General features: G+C 32.3%; 2 protein-coding genes across 2 annotated transcripts; both read left to right on the top strand.

The window, feature by feature from the left end:
• The first annotated feature begins 1,101 nt into the window (after positions 1 to 1,101).
• Positions 1,102 to 13,426, top strand: LOC131927631 (uncharacterized). Its single transcript, XM_059283369.1, has 12 exons — positions 1,102 to 1,312; positions 4,292 to 4,392; positions 4,559 to 4,687; positions 4,777 to 4,847; positions 4,982 to 5,083; positions 5,317 to 5,389; positions 5,905 to 6,001; positions 6,282 to 6,414; positions 7,306 to 7,445; positions 8,563 to 8,702; positions 8,969 to 9,085; positions 9,549 to 13,426. The coding sequence occupies exons 1-12, from the start codon at positions 1,264 to 1,266 to the stop codon at positions 10,761 to 10,763; spliced, it is 2,367 nt and encodes a 788-aa protein (XP_059139352.1). The 5' UTR covers positions 1,102 to 1,263; the 3' UTR covers positions 10,764 to 13,426.
• Positions 13,427 to 14,624: 1,198 nt separating this feature from the next.
• Positions 14,625 to 22,251, top strand: LOC131927584 (glucosidase 2 subunit beta). Its single transcript, XM_059283293.1, has 7 exons — positions 14,625 to 14,705; positions 15,267 to 15,978; positions 18,702 to 18,793; positions 19,077 to 19,216; positions 20,047 to 20,210; positions 20,314 to 20,550; positions 20,667 to 22,251. Exons 2-7 carry the CDS (start codon positions 15,370 to 15,372, stop codon positions 20,763 to 20,765), a joined length of 1,341 nt encoding a protein of 446 aa, XP_059139276.1. The 5' UTR covers positions 14,625 to 14,705; positions 15,267 to 15,369; the 3' UTR covers positions 20,766 to 22,251.
• Positions 22,252 to 22,422: the final 171 nt, after the last annotated feature.

Genomic DNA, 22,422 nt, shown 5'->3' with positions numbered 1-22,422 from the left:
TGTTTTCTTTGTGTTTAGGTGGGTTTGCGTTAGTGGTTGCGTTTTAATTTGGTTCGTTTTTGTTCTTTCTTTTTCGTTTTTTGTTTTTTTTTGTTTGGGTTTGTATTTGTGTTTTTGGTTGGTTTTGCGTTTGGATTTGGTTTGTTTTCGTTTGCTTTTTTCGTTGATTTTTTTTTGTTGGTATTGGTGTTTGTGGTTGGGTTTGTTGTTAGGTTTTTGTTTTCGTTTGCTTTTTTGTTTGTTTTTTCTTTGTGTTTGTATTGGTGTTTGTGGGTGTGGTTGTGTTTGTTGTTAAGTTTTTGTTTTCGTTTGTATTTGTAATTGTGTTAGCGTTATGTTTGCGTTTTGTTGTTTTGGTTGGTTGTGGTTTGGGTGGGCAATGCCGGGTTTATGATGATTACTAAACACACAGGTAATGGTCTTTAACAGAAAGGTTTTTCACAGAAGCCAGAGCAGGGCCTGGCCGGGACGGCTAGTATTATATATCCATTGATTCTTTTACATTAATTTCGGCGGGGGAAGGGGGGGGGGGACTTACATTTCCCAAGGGCGGCGGACACTGGATCAGTGTTTCTTCAGACTTTTTTCTCTGGGGGGGGGGGGGGGGCACTTGAAATTTTCGGGGGGCGGTAGACTATTTTCGGGGGGGGGGGGGGGCAGACACTGTTAAAAGTATATATTTTCTATAGGCCTATAAATTATCAAAATTTCATTTCGTTCGTGGGGGAGGGGGGGGAGTAGAATTGTCTTAGGCCCCCCCCCCCCTCCCCCCCCCCCCCCCCCGAAGAGATGCCTGGAAGAAACTCTGCACTGGATAAAGATTTAAAGCATATATTTCCAAGGAGCAGATAGCGATTCAAACCGGTTTTTAATTTTATAGGTGTAGTTTTATTATTAAATTAGTAGGTTCAACATTTTAACCAAATCTTCATTATTTGAGTTTTATTTTCAGTCGGGTCACATGAAAAAAAAAACAACAACAAACAAACAACAACTGGATCTAGATCTAGAATCTTGATCTATGTATGCATTACTGTTATCCCATGTCTCTTTGTTGATTGTTGTGTAACCAAGTTTTTGTTTACTTCTAACGCACTATGTCACGTGACTTTAACAAAATGGCTGCAGCTATCTTCCGTTTTGTCACTGAAGCTAACAAAAGAAAACAAATGTTTATACGTTATTTCCTCGTTAGCATACGATAAATGTACCTCCCACCCAATATATGCACGTAGCTTTAGCTATAAAGAGCAAGAAAGTATAATGGCTGAAGAGGTAACTGGCGTTACAAGCTCAAGCTACTCGGAAGAAGGTGTGTTGTACTTGTGACTGAAGACTGAAGACATTCAAGTTTTTTTTCTTTTTGTTTCTTTTAGTTTATTGTTAGGGGGCCTATTCTTCTTAGATCTACTTCTTAAGTTCTTACTAAAGTTTAACTAAACTCTTACGTCTTAATCTACTCTTTAACTCTTAACTAACTAGTCTTAACTTAGTCTTAGGCTAACTTAGCTTAGACTCTTAGAGTACCTAGAGTGACCTAGTCAGTCTCTTCTAGCTGGCTACTAGCTAGTAGTAGTAGCTACTAGATCTACTAGTACTACTAGCTTGTCGCAATGTCTAGCAGCAGAGTCTAGCTAGAGTAGAGTCTAGCTAGAGTAGAGTCTAGCTTAGCTAGAGGCTAGAGCTAGTAGTAGCCAAGTAGTAAGTACTAGTACTAGCTAGTAGTACACTAGTACAGTCTGCAAGACCTAGACTAGGTTCTAGTTAGATCTAGTTTCTACCTGTACCTGGTCTAGATCTATAACAACAATAGTCAATACCTCTAGTATTAGAGTTACAGTATAATAGAGTATAGAAAGATAGCGTAAGTATAGCCCATTGCCATAGGCTATATATATACTCACTTATCATAGGCCTCATTCATATATATTTACTGATTCTAGCTACGCTAGTCTATAAGACCACCGAATTAGATCTTCAAGTTAGTCTAGTACTTGTACAGAAGGTGCTATAGAAGGTCCAGTTTTAGACCAGACATATGTCATATAGGACTAGTAATTTAAGAAATAATTTTCAAAGAGCAACAGTTGTTTCAAGGACTCAATTTATTTTTAATCAGCTTGGGCGACCTGGGACCTCTTTGGTCCATGGACTTTGCCCACTTTGGATACATGGTTGTTACGCCACTATTTGATTATTTCAATTTTGAGTGTGAGTGATTAGTCATTATGTGTATGTGGCAGTATGCTGGAGTGGTAGAGCACATGACTGCTAAGTCTTGTGTTTGGATACTGTGTTCAAGGCCAATAATTTGACATTGAGTCCTCGCAGTTCTCATGGGTTAACCTACTCGACTCATGCTGGGCATAGTGCTGACCACACTATCCCTTCATATGCAGAGGTGACAGAGAGAGGTAAACTCTACTTCATCTGGTCCATAGACTGCCAGGTTTGAAAGGTAATTTGACTTTTAAATTGCAATTCGTGTACTCACTACTGGGCCTGTAAATTTATTCCTACAAAAGTCATAAAGTACAACAATAATCTATTGTAGGGAAAAAGTCACAAGTGTGTATTTGCGTGTAATTGTTAATACTTTTATGTATTAAGTAGTCAGGAAGTGCAAATCAAGATAGAGTTAATTAAATGTGATCATTTGAGATAAATCTGCTTAGGTCGTATTATTTATAACACACGTAAAAATATTTTGTCTGAAGTTTTAATTCCTTTATACATATAACATTTACATAAAATTAAGTATCCTGTAATAAAATGTTCCAATCTACTAGTGTGTTATTTAATTCTAACTTTGTCAATATGGTTTGATTTCCTCAACAGCAACAGTTCAACCACATTTACTGCCCACATTTATCACACTCATTACATCACAAAGCATAAAATCAAGACAAAAAGCTGACATGGTACAAAGGTTGTCATTGACTCAATTTTTAACAATGCACAATGTGGACTGACAAGGCAGTTAGAGGAAAGGCCTACAGCGTACATTAATTCATTATATTTATTACATATTAAGATAAAATCTATATATATAATTCTTTTCTGGGAGCCGCTAGAAAACAAGCTGCAAACGCGCTGCCTACCTCCCCACCCCTACATGGTTTTAGTGAGCTGTGTTCACTCTAAATGTTGACAAGCAGAGCCAACGATTTTAAACGTAGGGGGGGGGGGGGGGGGTATGGTCCTTAACGAGCTACTTATAGTGTTTTAAAGAAATATTTACAGTGGCAGCGTTGGTACTGTCGAATTCACAAATTATGAATTACTGAAAAGTAGAAAAAACAACAACTAAATAGCGGCGTATGTTATGCCGCAGGCCGGCTCGTAATATTATAAACCTTAATGCTTTTAAAGTTTACAAATATGTTACTAAAACAGCATCACCCACATTTAGAAGCACCCACAGTTTTACAATACTCAACAAGTAAATCAACATATTACTTAAACCTTTTTGTCACTTTTTTCTGTGTTTTATTTCTGTGACTTATTTCAGATAAAATCTTTTTTATGTGACTTTTTTTTACTGTTTTTTCCCCCGCTCACCAAATAATCTGTAGTCAAGATTAATTTTTAGGTTGCAGCTACTGGTACTGCTACTACTATCACTACTCTCTCTTTCTCTCTTGTTTAAATCCAACTGCTTCAAGCTTTCACTTATTAGCTTAGCAGCCTGAAACAGTGCCTACTGGCAAAGGGAAACTGGAAACTGAAAATGTCCATTATTTTGTTAAAGACTATCAAGCTGTTTTTGGATCTATTGTCATGGTAGATAGACCAGAATATTCCCTCCCCCCCCCCCCCCCCCCCCATGTAAAATAATCCTAAAGTAATCCTAGTATCTATAGGTAATGTTAGGGTGAAAGCCAGCAAATGCCTAGCTAGAGTAATAAATATAATTTTTTTTGTATTCTGACAGTCATACCGTCCTGTAGAATCCAGGGTTTTGACCTTTACTGAAACCACATATAATCACATATAATCAGTATTCATTCTAAAAGTTGGGAGGGGGGGGGGGGGTAATCTATTGGGATTAATGGTTTGGGGGATAATTATGAGGGAAGGGATTTGACAGATGGGGGCAATGCTTTAACTTAAAGAATTTAGGATATAGTCTTGGGCTTACCTACTACAATTTGATATATATTTTAGTGAAATAAAACTATGAAGACGTGCCAGCTACAGAACCTAATAAAATAGGCAAATTTCTACCTACAGGATATCAAGAACAATGTTAATAGAAATGTAATTAAACACAGCTTTTTTTTTTTTTCAGATCTTAAGAGAATTTTATCCCCAAACAGAAAAAAATATGATGAAGAAATTGAAATGTTATTGAGCAGTATAAAAGACAATGAACTAAAAATGGAATCTATAGTATCCTTTATAAATTATTTAAATTTAAATTAAACACTTCTTTATTCAGATGAAAAGTCATACATTTGTTTCATCAAGAAATGGCATTTAGTTTCATTACCATGTTAGCTTGGTTTTGTTAAAATCCAAAGGCTATTGTCTTTTTATCCTCCTTGATTAATACAAGAAAAACATAACCATTCCTCAAATCAAAGATGAACTGAAAGCATTAAAAGCAGAGAAGAATGCTACCATAGAGAAAAGAGCACAGATTGATGCAGACTTGGAGAGGCTAAATAAAGATGTACCAGAAAAGGTAATTTTTAGGTTTGTAATGTTGCTAAATGTAAAAAGTACTTAAGCTACTAATAAATGTTATCTGAAAGGGATGTTTTCTTTTAAAAGATGAGGCAGTTGAACCAACTAGAGTCATCTCTCATCTATAAAAATGAAGAAAAAATACACTCAGCCATCCAGTAAGTAAAGACTTTTGTTGCCTTGCATGATAGGGGTTGTCCCGTTTTTGGTTGTTCACTCTTCAATCTTTAAACTGTTTAATCAAATTATTTTCAATTATTATTTACAATTGAAATTTACTTCATTTTTCTAGAAAGCTGGAATGGAATCTTCAAGTGCAGCATTTTAAATTGCATGAAGAGAAAAAGATTGTCTCAGAGATAGACCGCCTAAAAAGATCCAAAAAAACATTGGTGTATGATTATCCCTTTTTTAAATTTTATTAATAAGATTAATATGTATTTTATTAAAAGTAAAAATACATTTTAGTAATTATTTAGGGAACATAATGTCAATCTTAACAGATTTAAAAACAATATTTAAGAACAAACATTCTTTCTTAAGTTACAGAAGCTCACACTTTCATATTTATATAACAACAACATAATTTAAGTTACATGATTTCTATTTTTCATTATGTGTCAACAGGCAATATCTGACATTAAAGCAAGAAATTTCGGGCATTAGAGATAGACAACGTCGAATGAGAGAAGAAAGAGATGTATGTCTTAATTTTCTTTTTGATTTTTTTGGGACAGGCATTTTTTGCCAAGATATTTAGTCAAAGTAATTAAGTAAAAAGGAGTTTAAATAACTATCCTTTAATAGTCCACACATCAAATTCTATTTTTCTATTCTTGTTATCCTAGCCTGAACTTGATCTCTAAATTAGTTCATTTTGCTCTCTAATAATTGTGTGACAGTACAAAGTAAGGTGAAAATAGTCACAATCGTAATTTTTTCATTAATAATTACTACATTTGGTTACAAATTAACATTTTGTGTGTGCAAAATGAATTAGAGTTGTGACCACATTTATGTTAGTCAAGTGATTAAAGGATCAAATTGGAGGTGTAGACTAGAGGTGCGCTCACAACAGGTTGAAGTACTGTTAAGCATTTAGACAACTAAGCAGTTACAGCCATTGGAGAGAGAATCACATATGTTCATGTCATTTGGTTAGATGTAATATGGCACCGTTTGGTTTTTAAAAATTTATGTATATTTATTTTACAGACTTATTTTAGGGCAGTTACAAACTTGAAAAAAAAAGAAGAGAAATTAAAACAAGATTTTTCTTTGGACAAAACATCATTAACTGAATTGAAAAAAGGTAGGCTATATGCTTGTAAACAAACGATTTGACAACTTTCTCATCTTGCCTTTCCAACAGGTTGTACACAGAGTGTACTAATAATTTTATCCAAATACACCCACAAAAAAATATTGGCATCTTCTAGTTTAAACATTAATGATGAATTCCATTGGCCTTGGTCTTAATTATAAAATAACAATGTAATGCCTTGTTGACTACAAAGTCAGAAGGGGTACTTTTATTGTAAATTATGTGTATATATCTGAGAACATTTACTTTTCTAATTATAAAATTACAGATATTGATCAGTTATATGAAAAGAAACGGCAAGTTGTAGGTAGCTTTAAGAAACAAAGAGAAGAATTTCAAGGAATAAGAGATAGGCAAAGGCGGGAAAGCTGGAGAAGAAAAGAGGAAAGAAAGAAAGAAGAGTAAGTTATTCTTTTGATGTGTGAACATGAAAATAAAATCTTATCTGATTGATTAATGAAGAGTTGACCACAGTATTTGTCTAATAAATTTGAAGAAGCAGATATATGTGATTGTATATACAGGGCTGGCTTCTTGTATAATAATCTCCATAATTAAATTTTGTAAACACCCATGTTAGGATGTTGCACTTGTAACAGTTACAGATTTTTTCTATAAAAATCATCTCTTGTAAACACATAAAAAATGTGTTTAGAAAAGGGTTATTACTTCTCAAAAGGTTTCTGATTGAAGGGAATTGAAAGTGATGTTAGTTACAGAAACATATTTTTGGGTAGGCAACCCTGTATATATAGTTAGGTTTGATTTTTTTCCATCTGAAAAAAAATCTCCAGTTAATAATTTTTGATATTTTTGATATTTTTCAACATTTCTAAAATGTTGGAGAAGTGCTTTGGTTTCTTTTTTCTGTTGACCTAGTTAACCCTAGACAAGTGAGGCATCTTTTGGATGATTTGATATCAACGTTAATCAATGTTGAGTTTTTTGTTGCCATGCTTGTGTTTACTTTTTGGAGGTATCATATTCAAACTGGTTTCAAACAGTTTGACTGCACAATATAATGCTGATAGTTTAGAAAGCAAATTCAACAGTGTAAACACAAGTATTTGGGACTGTCTGTTGCAAAATAGGACAATTTATTACTTTCTCAATCTTTTAAGTACTTGCTACATTTTTTAAATGTTAAAGGTTTTAGTTGACTTTGTTACAGTTAATAAAAAAAGATATTAAACTAATTATTGTACTCTCTGGTTTTCTAATTTCAACATTGTTTTAAAATAATACAAGATCTAGTTTAATTTTCTGTAACAAATAATATTTAAACATTTTAGGGCTGAATTTGACGATGAATATTTACAACTTGTAAAGGAGCTTCAGTTATGTCAGACATTAATAAATTATTTGAACCGCTACTACAACTCACCAGTTCAGGATGTGTCTGTGGACTCCCACTCTCCTTCATCTAGTCTGGGTAAGTTGTGGGTTTCCAATTTTTTGTTTTTACCATAGAAATGGGACATCTATTAGGAAAAATTTTTGGTCTGAAACTATGACCCCTGCTATAAGACTATATTGTTGTGAATAAATAAACAACAAATAAGTAATCTGACAAAAGAGACTATTAGACCTTAATTGTTTCAAATTTTTAAATTTGCTTTTAACATTTATTTTTATTAATTAGAAAAGGCACATCTGTTAAATGTTATTAACACATAAATTTACAACAATGCTTATTTAATTAAAATTATTCTTTACATCACCTTACAAATGATGTTGCCACTCAGATTGTCTTCAGCAAATACAATTTTCTAGAAACACTTAAAAAATTAACTGCTGTCATTTAATTTAACATATGTCCTTGTGAGCATTATACAATTACAGTAGAGACCTAAAATTGTTTATAAAGAGATGTAACATGCAGTTTTTTTTTTTACTGTGATTTCCATATTTTATGCTGAGCTGCTTTTACTTTCCTGAGCTGTGTTAATTCAGGATCTCCAACAACCTCCTGAACTCAGCACTTTTAGGTTATCAGTTGTGCATTCCACCACCTGGCCATGCCATCCCATACCTTTTTAAAAACTCCTGAAACATTTCTTTTGGAAGTAGGCAGCCCTGTTAGAAGCTTCACTGATGCATTTAGTTAGCTAATGTTGCATTTTATTTGTTAGCCAGGGCAAATGGAATGCTATCCTATTTAGTTCTTTCAAGATTATGAAGAAGTGTTTTCTTTAGAACTTATCAGGGACATATTAAACCTGACAGCTGCTCCTTCTTCTTTCTGTAATATATTAAAAAAGATTCCTTCCAACACAACTGTTATGTGTCAACATTTAATGCACCATAAAACTTCAGCCTACTTTTCTTTCTGGATTTGCTTCCATAGCCCTTGTTCACCCAGGAACAATCTGCAAGGCAGAAGTTGTTTGATTTTAGAACTTTTTTCCTAGATGGTTGCTGACCTCAGATAACAGCTTAATTTGCCCTGGGGTTGGAACTCAGGACATATAAAGTTGGTAATCAAATGCTCTCCTGCCTAACGAGACAATCCATCTAACAGCTGCTATTAAAATACATTTTGCTTTTAGATGAGCCAGAGACCATTGAAGAACCTATAGATAGTCAGTATGTTGTGTTAAAGAAAAATGGAGAAACTCAGGGAGTAGATTACACAGGAGGACCTAAAAGATTGTTAAAAAAAAATCGCAGATCCCGTAAACAGTCTTGGGTATTGTATATCTATAATATTTTTTTATTACTATAGAAATCTGCGTTTTGTAATAATTATTGATTTATTTATATTTCTATACTCTTGAAATGCTTTTGTCATTAAGATATTTCTATGCCTAAACAATGTAATGCCAAATATCTTTCTTTTAGTAGTTTTATATGATCTTATTATATTTTATATTGTAGTTAAAATTCAAAAGGTCATATCTATCTTTAATTACTTTTATTTTTGTTCATTTTAATAATTTCTTATCCTTTATACAGGCTAAAAATATTACTCACACAGCACAAGTATTAGAACAGTTTATGGAATTAAATTTAAATGCACCATCTACAATATCAGATGTGCCTGATTCACTGCAAAAATTGATTGCTAAAAAGGTATATTTTACAATTTGGATCAAATTAAACACATTTTGACTAAAATTTCTTGTTCAAATACTGGTTGGGTCAGAATCTCTTTTCAAATACTGAAAATTTCTTGTCAATAATGCCTATCTAACTGAAGTATTTTTTTTTATACCCATAACTAGACAATCACAAAGAAATAGTAATACAAATAAAGAACAGAGGAGTTGGTTAATGAACTATTGATCTTGTATAGCACCAATTACCTCATCAACACTAGTAGTAACAATATTATATATCATCAGATTAAAAATACTGTACAATAAACATTTTTTGAAGAAAATCAATTACTTAAATTTGTATTTCATAGTTTTTTAACATCCAAACTTCAAAATGTATTATATTTTTACTTCAATACTTTAAAATGTCTAACTTTTTAGATAAACAAATTTTATTTTAAAAGTATATCATATTTAAAATTTTTTAATTCACTCAGAAATATCTGGAAAAAGAACAACAGTCTAATGAAGTAGCTAGTGAAGCTGGGTTTTCTTCAACTGAAAGCATGTCACGTCAAGCTAGCAAGACAGAAAGCTGTGAAGGTTTAGTGGAGACAAATCCTGGAGAGAAAGTCTATGCTGATCTGCTGAAAGAAGGTGGTGGCTATGATAATTGTGTCACTGCTAGGGGGACTAAGGCATTGCAAGACAGTTCAACTGACAAAGGTGGCCCAGTTCTTGACAGTTGTATAAGATCAGTTGAGACAAAATTAACAGGGTTTGAACAACATATAAATGTGATATCTACTGGTGATAATAATAATATTGCCAAAAATCCCATATCATATATTGAAGAACTAAAGCCTTCATTATTAATTGCCTCAAAAAATCCAAATGCAGTTTTTGGTAGAGGTAAACACCAAAGATTCAGCCCTCCAAAAAATTTGGATTTTCATCAAAAAACAATGAGAAGTGCATATGCTAAACATAAGTGGACAAATACCTCTGAATCAGCTTCTTTACTTGTGTCACCCTCTTGGACACTTCCAAAGACTGGAGTCTCTCTAGTTTCTCCCTTAGATTTTCCTTCAATAATGGAAATGAAATCTAAGAAGCCATTAGACAGAGTGGCATCAAGTCCTGCTACTGTGGAAGCAACCAATGACAACAAATTTATGCAGTGGAATCTGAATGAAAAGCAGTCACCAACTGCCAGCCTATCGCAGTCTCTCAGTTCATCATCAAAATGTCATAAAATATTAACTGCTAGATTCTCCAGTCCATCCACTGGTTCAACCTCCCTATGGCAAGTACAAGAATCTGTAGCACCTGCTATTTTAGACAGTGAAGAATTTCCTCCCCTATCCCAAGTCAAGAGCCTACCAAGAAGGAGCTCAAATCTTTCTGTTAAGTCGTCCAATGGTTGCATAGCTAATCAAGACAACCAGGTAGAAGCTACACAGTGCAGTGATGAACAGTTATCTCCATGTAACTGTGACAAAAGTAATTTACATGTGAAACTAGATGATTCAAAGGGCACAATAGGTGCAACAACTGCATCCAGTCCCCTTACTGTCTCACAGATTCCTCTAGCTGACAAATTGTCTACAGAAAAGTGGGTTGAAACTAGTGTTGCATTTACTAAAGACTTGTGCCCCATCAATTGTGAAGCAAGTTCTGTTTCTATCCGTACAGAGTCCACCAGACTCTAATATGTTGAAGTAATTTAATTGCTGTTACATTGTGTTGTTTCTGTTGATTTATTTTAAGAGCCATGTTTAAACATTAAACAGCCCAATTTGTTGTACTTTTTAGTTTTTTAACCTTCAACATTAGTTGATTTACAGATTAAGAACCATGTATTTTATATTTGTTTTTATATAATTTTTAAAAATGATTTAAAAAAAAAGTTTATTACAATAACCTTTTTTATTCAAGAAAAATCATTGCTGCAAAATGAATTCATTGAATATAACCAGGAATAAAATAGATGTTTTTAAAGCCATGTTATGTATTTGATCTATTTTTCAATTAGCACGATAAAGTGCTACTTCATTGGAAGTGTTTATTGGAAAAGTTTTTAAAATTATTTTTATGCACTTAACCTTTATCTAGCTATAAAATAGTTATTTTATGGGTGTTCAAGATGTCTTGAATGATTTGGTACCTGAGAACTCACTGAGGTATTATTACCTTCTGATTGCTTTTTGAATTACTAATTACTTATAGTTAACACATTACCAACGTGCTATAGCTCCATTTTCTTTTAAATCAGAAACAAAGTACCATAGATTAAGAAAGCCTACTCTTTGTATTTGTCTTGCTGTTTTATTTTTGTATTGACACACTAGTTCTACATCATTTTCCTTTTCACAAGCATGCCATAACATTTATGATGTCAATTTATTATTAAAATATTTTAATTAATACATATTAAGATTTTTCTGCATTTTAAAGACAATTGACCAGATGCTGCAACCTAATTTGAATGGTAGATCTATGGCAATATTAAAACTGTTTAGTATGTGCATTGTTTTAAGACTTTGTTTAGTCAATTAGGTTATATACTAGTAAAAAAACAATTTTTTTGCGAACTCATCATTCACAAAAAATGATATTCATTTATAAAATTGTATCATTGTTACATGTTTTAATGTTAACAGTTTATCTAGATTAATTACTTTGCTTATTGTAATAATCGTTTTCTGGGATTAATTTGCTTTTTATTTGAATGCATTTAATATTTATTAAGAAATATTTTATAAATGTAATAGCGTGAATAAATTGACTACTTTGTTTTGGTATATTAGAATTGTATGTAATAAAATTTCCTATTGAAATGAAATACTGTGTAAAATCGCAGCTATTCTCTAACTCTAAATATGTTAAAACTTTTTGAAAAATATTTGTGTATTTATATTTTACAGAAGAGTAGCATATATTTTCACAATATTTTTTCATTTTTTCCCCTAATCATGTTTTGTTTTCCTTTAAGTCTTTGTGATTCCTAACCAAATGGCTGACCATTAGCCATCTCTGTTTAAGTTGCTGATACATTGATTAGTATAAATTAGCATCCCTCTTTTATTTTTGTTTATCAAAGCAAAACAACACAAATTTCAGTATTTAAGCAATCATTGATGTTGTGATATCATCTTTGGGTTTTTAAAACCCCACTATGAATATTACTATGATCACAATTCTTTTTGTTCACTAGTTAATCATTCAGTGATATGGTTGTGATTTCATTTTACATCATTACTTGTTTTGCTTTTGTTATTTAACAGTAAAATATAACCTAACAATGTACAGGGTCACTTGTTAACCAAATGGTGATTTTTGTCTTATTTAAGATTTTTATTTCAATTCAATTAATGTATTCAAATTAAAATGTGCAAGATAAATTTCTTCCAGATTTACAGTGAAATGATGTGCTGTTATTGAATAGACAATCCTTTTGATTAAAAGGACTGTTGTCTGTTAAATGTACTCAAAGAACTTGTAAAACATAAAAAGTGCTGCAAATTTTAAATAAACTTTTCTACATTTGTTTTAAGTAACTTCTTAACTAAATGACATTTACATATAATCCGTTAAAATGGGCATTTGCATAATAGCAAAGTAGAATACATAATAGTTTGTTGTTCTAAAAACCGAGACAATAATAAACAGATAGATTTAAACCACATAATAAATACTACCATTGTGAATTCTTTCAAAAGTTATAAATGCTTGCTACTTTTGTATTTTTTTTTTAAAAAAGGTCCATTTAATTGAATAGAAAAATTGTACATTATTTTGTATGTGTATGACAAAATTTTTCTCCAGTCCACATGTAATTTATTCCTAATGAATGTGGTCTCAGGTTATTATTGGATGCACAGTTTGTGGTAGTATTGCTAATAAGCCTACAGCTGATGAGTGCCTTAATACTTATGTATTTTGCTGTTTATTTATACTTTCTAAAGGCATTGAATTATTCCATTTGCCATCAAGTTGGGCTGTAACTATGGTTCCTTGTTGCTGGTGATAATAGGATTGTGAATTGTGAAAATATACAACACAATATTTAATGAAGAGGTATTATAAACTTTCTACTTTCTCAATACCTGAGAAAAACATGAGTTTATACTGTTGTTAAAAAGTTTCTTATCCATTTTTGTGGTGTACTGGTTGTTAGTTATTATAGGAGAAATTTATTATTTAAAAATCAAGTTCACACATTCAAATTATTATTATTTTGAATATTGCTACATGGTTAATTTTACATAAATTATTATCGAAACAATCATGCAATGTAACTGAAAAAATCAAACTATTTTTTTATTTGTTTTCATTTGTAATGAATTGATACAAATAAAAACTGAAATTCTCAAACCTTAAAAAATTGTTATCTTTGAAAGTTAGTAGATCTGGTCTTGGGTCTCTTACATTATTTAACAATACTGATAATTATTAAATATCATTGATATAAAATTATAGAAAACTAATTTAACTAGAAAATTAAATTAATTAATTCAAATGCAAGTAGTATAGTATAAGGCTAATACATTCATAAACATATTACATTACATTTATTATGGTGTTGTTTTTTGTTCAGCAGATCAACCCCTGTATGTATTCCACTATATGAACATAAATTCATTTAAAATTTGATCCTACTTAGGGCTTTCTACTAAAGACAAACGTTTATATAATAAAAAATTGTGACTCAGAAACTTAAATATTTAGCTTATATCTCATAACTATTAATAATTTCAGTCCCTTGATGTTATGATATAAGCCTATATATTTAACAAAAATATAATAAAATAATTTTCATAGTCTTGTAGTTAAAAGAGTAAAATGTTACATCCAGAAGGATTTAATGGTGATCACACAAGTATTAATGGTACTGATTCTTCTATGACCTGCTGGACCAGTAGCGTAGCGAGAGGGGGGGGGGGACATATGTCCCCGGGCGCCGACCTTAGGGGGCGCCAAAATGGGTTGGAAAAATAAATATTGAAAGGTCGAGGGTCGAGGGGGGTGCAAATCGAAAGTTTGAAGGGGGGGGGGTGCAAATCGAAATCTTGAGGGGGGGGGTGCAAATCGAAAGTTTGAGGGGGGGTGCAAATCGTAAAGTTTGTCCGTTGGCGTCGGGAAGGGTCGCTACGCCTCTGTGCTGGACCATATGATTCTTCTCTGACCTGCTGGACCGTGATGATCACAAATGACATAACATGCTCTCTGCAAGTGGTTTAAAACAGGTGGGGGGGGGGGGGAGAGTGGTTTTTCTTTTTTGAAGAATTCAATAATAAACTTACAATGAACACCCCCCCCCCCCCCCCACACACACACACAAACACACCGATTTTGGGAAAGTGGGGGAGTGCTTTTTCACTGGCCCTATTAATGCCATGAGTATTTAAAATTTAAATTCCTGTTAAACAATCAATGTAGAAAATATATACGACTGTGTATAATACACGTATACTCTTACACATTTCAGCCATTTAAAATATAATCAGTTAATCAAGACCTAGGCCTATCTGTAATTTAAATATTAAATATTGTTCTCTGTACTTTAGACTTCTAGATCTACATCTAGATCTAGATCTACTATTTACAAAAATCGTGTTTTAAAATGGCTGCCCCCATTTGTTTACAACGTCGTAAGTTGCATAGAATATACTTTAGTGTAACTTTAGGCTTTGTAAGTTATAACTAGTGTTGTCGCTGTGGGCTGTGTCCTTTAACTATTTAAATTATATTTATAAATTTGGCTACTAAAAATTTGTCGATATTTTTTATTTAGTTATTCGAGTAAAGTATTCTTGTTGACAGATCTAGAATTCTAGATTCTAGATCAAGAATCTAGATCTAGAATTTCTAGATCTAGATCTAGAGATCTAGAATCACTACCTACCCACTGTCACTACCATATCAGCCCTGAATCTAGAATCTAGATCTAGAAAATCTAGTTGCCGTTTTGGTAATCCATCGTTTTATTAGTACTAGTAGGCATAGTCGGACTTTATAAAATAAAAAGTGGCTAACCCCTAAACTTTTTAAAGGCTAAAGGAAAAATATTGTTGATGTATAAATTGAATTAAATTGTAGGCCTATTCAATACTCAAAGTCAAACAGTGCACTTTGTGATAAACAATGCCTAACATTTTTTATCAATGGCACTAGTAGGCTAATTCCTACAAAATTTTGTTTTTACTTTTCAGGAGGATTTCGTTTATCCTAAAGAAGAAAAAATTCTGCATATTTTGACATGGGTTGAATTAATTTTTTCAAATGTAGTAGAAAGAATAATAGATTCTGGAAATCATGACTGCTCTTTTTCGAAGAAAATATAAAACTTTAGGCCTGCTGGCTGTTGTGGCAATTTTGTTCTATCTGCTTCAGTGCTTTACTGTTTCAAAACTAAATCAGTTGTCTAATAAGAAATCCAGCAGATGGACTGAAGATGATGTTGTGAAAAATATAGGAGTTGGTGTACGAGGTTTTCATTTAGGCAATGAACAAGAAATCGAGGACAATTATATTGATGTTTATAAAGGTCGCAATAGAGTTGTAGATGTTGATACCAAATTCCAGATGGGACTTCAAAGTGATACCTTTGATTTACAAAAAGCTAAATCAAAAGATGCTGCTGCACATAAAGATAAGCAGTTAAAAAATGACTTGAACAATGTTGCTTTAAAAGTTCTGGATAATAGCAAAGACAAGCAAATTACAAATTTAACAAACAATAGAAAAGAAAAATACCAGCCAAACATTCTTCAACATAGGGAACAAAATCACCCACATTCAAATGAAACAAAGTATTCCTTAGTGAAACAGTTCAATCCTGATGTGCTAGGAGTGCATGCTTCAGAGCAGCATCTTTATAAACCTGATAGCAATAAATTGTTTACATGTCTTACCTTACCACAAGTAAGTGGAACTTCATTCAAATTAACACTGTGTCATAGCTTATCAATGTCCTTTAATAACATGGATGATTTCTAACATGGTAAATATATAATGTAAGGAATAACTTACTTTTTTACTTCATCACCCATAACAGATCCTGTAAGTCAGTGGTTCCCAACCTTTTTCGAGTGGCGACCCCCTTTTATAAAAATTACGTGACCCGCGACCCCCATTAATTAAAAGCCGAAATTAGTATGGACATTAATAAGGACTAAAATAAGATTTTCTAGAAGACATTCAATACGAACTACTCTTGATAACTGCTTCAATACGATGAGTAAAATTGCATTCTATTTACTAAACATTCGCGGTTAATAAGTTATTGTTAACGCCAACCTATGCCATTATCAACATTAAATGTATTTCTTAATTTTGTTTTTAATCGGAGAATAGTGTTGAACATCTATTCTTGAAAATACGTTTGGGTATGAATGGTGAATACTACACCAAAATTGTGTGTGCAGTTTTTCATCTTACGCGGAATCATTCTGCAAATCAAATAATTCATCTTGTAATTCATCGGGAATACTGGCAACATCAAGGGAAGAAGGGAATGTGACATGCGTCAATGCAGATTCTTCTTATTTGTACTCAGATAAATGGCGCCGCAGTTCGTTTTCAATTATTCCAGATGCCCATAAATCGCTTCTTTCAAAATTTTAATTATCTCACAATCCGATTCATCTACCACACTGCAGAGTTTCTTAAATTTACAATATTTCCAAGATTTATTTTCTTCGCCAATTCTGCAGCTTTGATAAAAATGCCCCGAGATTATTATGGAAAGTGATAATATTCGCTCATTTTCCCTGAAGCTTCAGGTTAAGCTGATGTTGATGTTCGAATGTATCTCTCGTTTTAAGTATACCAAAAGGTCGTGTTTCCTTTGCACTTCCAAGAACAATTTGATTTCAAATTTCAATTCAAAAACACGATTCACAACAATTTATTTGACAGCCAGTGTAGAAAAGCAGAACTTTGTGATCTATATTAATGTCTTTGCTCAGCTTTTTGAAGGTTCCAGACTTAATATAATGTACGACTTTTACTAGCAATGGAGTCTTGATGCAAAAGGCATACTGGTGAATCATACAGTGGTTAGGAAGCTATATCTTTTCTGTTTTCTGAAAGCCCGATTTTGACCAAAACAGATGGTGCACCATCTGTACAAACCCCCACAGCCGTTTTAACCCATTTTAGTCATCAAATTAAAAAAAAGTATTTATTTTCTCCACGCTATCTTCACAAAATAGCAACTCTTCTTTGCTATCATCTGAATGAATACAGACAAAGACCAGCAACTTCGAACACGAATTCACGTCTGTTGATTTATCAAATTGAAAAGCAAACAATGGTGAATGCTTGATTTCATTAAAAATTTGTTCTTTAACATCTACGGACATGTTTGCTATAAGCCGCTGAATAATATTATTAGGCAGAGATATGTGTTGCATTTTTATTGCGCTGGAATCCCTAAGAATTAACTTCACCATCTTCAACATGCAGCGTTTGATGAGATTTTCTCCTACTGTGTTTTTTTTTATATTTTTTGCTTGACATTTTCTATCACTACTTCATTTGATGCCTGCACTAATGCTGTGTGAAAACTTCCTGTTCGATCAAGTCTCTGACGTTTGCAACTAGCTTCATGCCGACGAAAGAACTCCATATCTTTTTAGTGTGTTCAGAATGACTTGTCTCAAATGACGTTTTAGTTTTGAAGATTTCATAAACTCGTGACTGAGAACAACTTTATACAGTACCCATTGCTTCTTCTCTATTCCATTTCCAGTGATGTTTGTAAAGCCGAATTTTAGATATTCTTCTAAATATTAATGTTTTGTTTTTCATTAATAAGGTTTAATATACCATTTGACGACCCCCCAGAAAGCCCTTCGCGACCCCCAGGGGGGTCGCGACCCCCAGGTTGGGAACCCGTGCTGTAAGTTATAGGTTAAAAAAAAATAGTATATATTTGACTAAAAGAACTGCTTTGCACCTCTAGCTGTTAAATGCTTGAGCAGAAAATGTGAGGTTTCTAAGATATTATTTAAGGATTGAGGCAGCTGGTTATAAAGATTATCAGTAAATTTGAAAGATTTTAGGAGCACATATTTGAAGAATTAACAATAAAAAATATCATTGGTCAGAGACTTAGACTATTAGTTTGATTCCCTTACAGTTTTCACCAGTGAATTCAGCATATAATTGCTCAACTACTCAACCTTTAGATTAAAACACTTTAGTTCTGTGGTGAGAAAACCTAGAGCTGTCTTTAACTAATACTTGTTTCCCTTTATTAATACAATGTTTATATTTGATGAGAAGGCCATAAACCTAACTACATCACTTTCTCAGCATTAATTATTAAAGAATCCATTTTGGAATATTATGCTGAAAGCAAAACATATTGAAAGAAAAAACAATTGAATTAAGCATTATACATTTGTTGGATAATTTAACCTTTTTTTGCTGTTTAAAATTCCAAAGTGCTGCAATTTTTAAAAAATGTAAAAATAAAATATAGAGTGTTTGTTAGATTTTGAACTTTTATTATTATTATTTTCTATATTGAATTCATTTTTTAATTAACATACAATCTAATAAATTGACAGTTTATTATTAAGTTAGCAATGGAAGTATTAAACAGCAGTATTTTTTTTGTTTCTTCACTTATCAATAAGATGAAGATTCCATTTGAGCAAGTGAATGATGATTTTTGTGACTGTCCTGACTCAAGTGATGAGCCAGGAACATCTGCCTGTCAGTATGGGAGGTAATCACAAGCTAGTGACCAAGCCTTTTTAAACTTAGCATTTTTTAATGTACCTGCATAATGTTAACTACTATTAAATAAATTAACTTTTCATAGTAAAAAGTTTGTTAGCTTAATACAGAGTTTGTATATTGTTTTGAGAATCACTGCTTGGGCTAACGATAAAGTTAATGTCTGTATATAGTGTAACATGGCTTAACTTGGGCTACCAGAATTACTCAGTTACATGATTTAAACTGCTTTAATCATTGAACAGTGATTATAGTATTTTATTTAACACTAGATTTTACTGCACAAGGCAGCTTGATGGCTCTACACATCAGTATATTGGATCAAGTAAAGTAAATGATGGCATTTGTGATTGCTGTGATGGGAGTGATGAATGGAGCGGGGCCGTAGTACCAGATTTTATGAAAATAAATGGTGGGTGCAAACTAAAACATCTCCAGCATAAGTTATTTTTTTTTTCTGAAAAAATAGCAAAAAGTTTTGAATAAAAGTTTTTTCTGTTATGTTGGTTGATGGGTAATATTTTATACCTTCTCCAACCTTTTTTTGTTTTTTGATCAATCAACTAATAGAATTTATTAGTACTAACACAAAGAACAAACTTTTATCTGACAAAATACATGCAGTTACTGAGATAAATTACTTGAACTAAAAGTAATTGCTATGTGTAATAGCTAGGACATAGTTTAAGATAACATTGCAAAAAGTGACTATGTCATTGTGATAAGCACTGATAACATCCATCAAAAAATATTATTTTATTTTAGACCAGTACGGTAAAAAAGTAAATAGCACATTCATTTTGTTTAGCAAATGTTTGGTGCTTGTAGTTAAACTGCTAAAGATTAAAGCTCTTTATCATTTGAAATGACTAGTTTGAAAATAACATTTAAAAAAATGTTTTGATACTTAATTCCTACCTGTTAGAACTTTTGGCCTTTTTTAAAAAAATGAAAGCATCTGAGGACACTAAGTTTTAAACTATACAAAATCAACATGGGAGGACATTTTCCTCCCTGTCAATGACCCCTGGTCATTTCACTCTCCTCTTATATTACACTAAAAAGAACTAGAATAGGACGTTACCCACCTAGTCTATTAAAAATTCACCCTTAAGTCGAGTTTATTCCATACTATGCCACCACATTGACTGGGGAGAGGGGGGGGGGGTTTATGCCCTAGACACAGTGAACACATGAACTGATTCTGCTGTCAGAATAATTCCAACATTTTATCCTAATTAGAAGGAGAACCACTTGGCTCTGTGTATCATGCCCCCTGTTCTGACAGATGTGAAGAAATTATTGCTGTACGAAATAATGAAGCTGTTGTTAGGGCTAGAGGAAAGATAATGCAGCAAAAATATTTGGAGAAAGCCTCTAACGAACTAATTGAGAAGGATAGAAAAGTAAGCTTTAAAACTTTTTCCTACGCTTCACAGAATATTGTGCTTGTAAAAAGATAGAAAATATTTGAATTGAATTTAAACAAAAATTTGTTATTTATTTCAGATGTTTGGTCCTGGTGGAGTTTTTTATCCACTTAGCAAACAGTGCTTCCAGCTGAAAGAAGGTTCCTATGAGTATGATGTTTGTCCTTTTGTTAAAGTGAGCCAGCAGTCACCTCCCCATTCACCTGTCATCTTAGGACGTACATCCACCTTGCTGCTGGACAAAGGTCAACATGTTTTAATCATGGATCAAGGGGATAATTCTCTCTGTCCATTTGGTAGAGGGCGAAAATCAAAGGTAAAAATAGACTAAAAAATGGTGTTACTAACTTTTAGATTGAAATTATCTAATTTTTAATAAGTTAAAATAATAATTAAGCTGATCAATATAACCATTTATTGTATGTTTTTCAGATTTATTTACTTTGCGGTTTAGAGGAAAAACTTTTACGAGTGAGTGAGTCAGAGTTGTGTGAATACATGTTTACCATGAGCACCCCAGCTGCCTGTTAACTCAAGTTGCTGCGTATGATGATTGGGTTCAATGTGAGGATGTGATGATTGGGTTCAATGTGAGGATGTGATGATTGGGTTCAATGTGAGGATGTGATGATTGTATGACTTTGAAGCTTCCTGTAGCATGTTTGTAATTGACTTCATTTCTATTTTAATATAAATACAGTAATCAAATACAATGTGATGAATATTATAGATACAATTTTAAATGCAGTATATTCTTTAGATATGATATGCTAATTGAATGCAATTTACTTTTACCTTGGTGATTTTTTCACTTTTGATCTTTGAGTAGAAATTTCTATTAGTTTCTGTGAATCTTTACTTTTCCTTATAATATAAAATGTTAATTTTACAATTCCTTATTTAAGGACAAATATTTATTTCTGAAGAATTGTACCCCACAACAGTTTAAATTGCATTTGATATGTTCAAATATGTTAGATAAATCATTGGGTATTTTTTTAAACCACATCCTTAAACCAGTTTCAGAAATTTCAGAGACTAAAGTTAAAATTTTCTGATTCAGGATGTCTAGTTTACACAAAATAGTTTCAAATAACAATCATGTATTGTTACATTTGCAATTTTTTCTGTTGTCATTTCAAAGGTTGTGGAATTATTATGCATGTAAATAGTTAACTAACACATTTTATGAATAAGATTTTTGACATTAAGAATAGAAACACCTCAGTCCGTTTAAACTTCATTTAAATATCATATCGTACTTGGATGCATTTTATTTGTAGAGGTATTATTTAAATTTAATTATAAATTTTTTTTTTACCTCATTACAAGACTATTTTTCAGGTAATTTGTGGGCGCGGGTTTTATATTTTATTTATTTCGTTCATATTTACATTCACAAGGCCTGGATAGATATTTTTAATATGTACATCTTAATACTGTGTAAAAGTACATATCTTTTTTCCACTGGAAAAGTATGTAGCCCAATAATTGATTTATTTTTTAACTACCATTTTGAACAGCAAGAGAACAGGATTTTAATATACATCTGTTGTTCTGCTTGTAATGCTAATTTTTTGATGCACTGATTTCTTGTGGTTGTCAATATGTGAGCATCTGTTATTTCTATTTGTAATGTTGGTTGTTTATATGCACTGATTTCTTGTGTTGGAGTCTTAGAGCCTCTTAGTGGCAGTGACCTTACTAGTGCTGGAGTTTGTAGATTGTTATATATTTAGATCCAGTCACCTATTGCTTCCAAATTGTCTGACATGTTTGACTTTTATATTTATATCATTGTATAGTTTAGTATAAGTGCTAAACAGTTTGATGCTACATTCCATTTTAAACATGTCAAGTTTTTTGTTTTATTTGGATCTAACAGAACTAGGATGAGAGAACATTTTTTTCCTTTTAGTTTTTTAAAGCAAAGAAAGGATAGGGCTGTGCTATGGGCTTGTTAGCCAATGGTGGTTTCTGTTTTCTGTTGGTAAAAAAATGTTTCCTACACAATCTGTGTCAGTTGTTGTTAACATTGTTTTCTGTTTGTAAAAAATGTTTCCTACAAAATTTGTGTCTATTGTTGTTACCATTGTTTTCTGTTGGTAAAAATGTTTCCAACACAATTTGTCTGTTGTTGTTAACATTTTTTTCTGTTAACTAGTTAGTAATTCCAATGGTTGTGATC

This window comes from Physella acuta, unplaced genomic scaffold (assembly GCF_028476545.2).
Source record: "Physella acuta isolate Inbredline_101_S28 unplaced genomic scaffold, ASM2847654v3 ptg000088l, whole genome shotgun sequence".
Lineage (NCBI taxonomy): Eukaryota > Metazoa > Mollusca > Gastropoda > Physidae > Physella > Physella acuta.
This window is presented reverse-complemented; position numbering and strand designations above follow the sequence as displayed.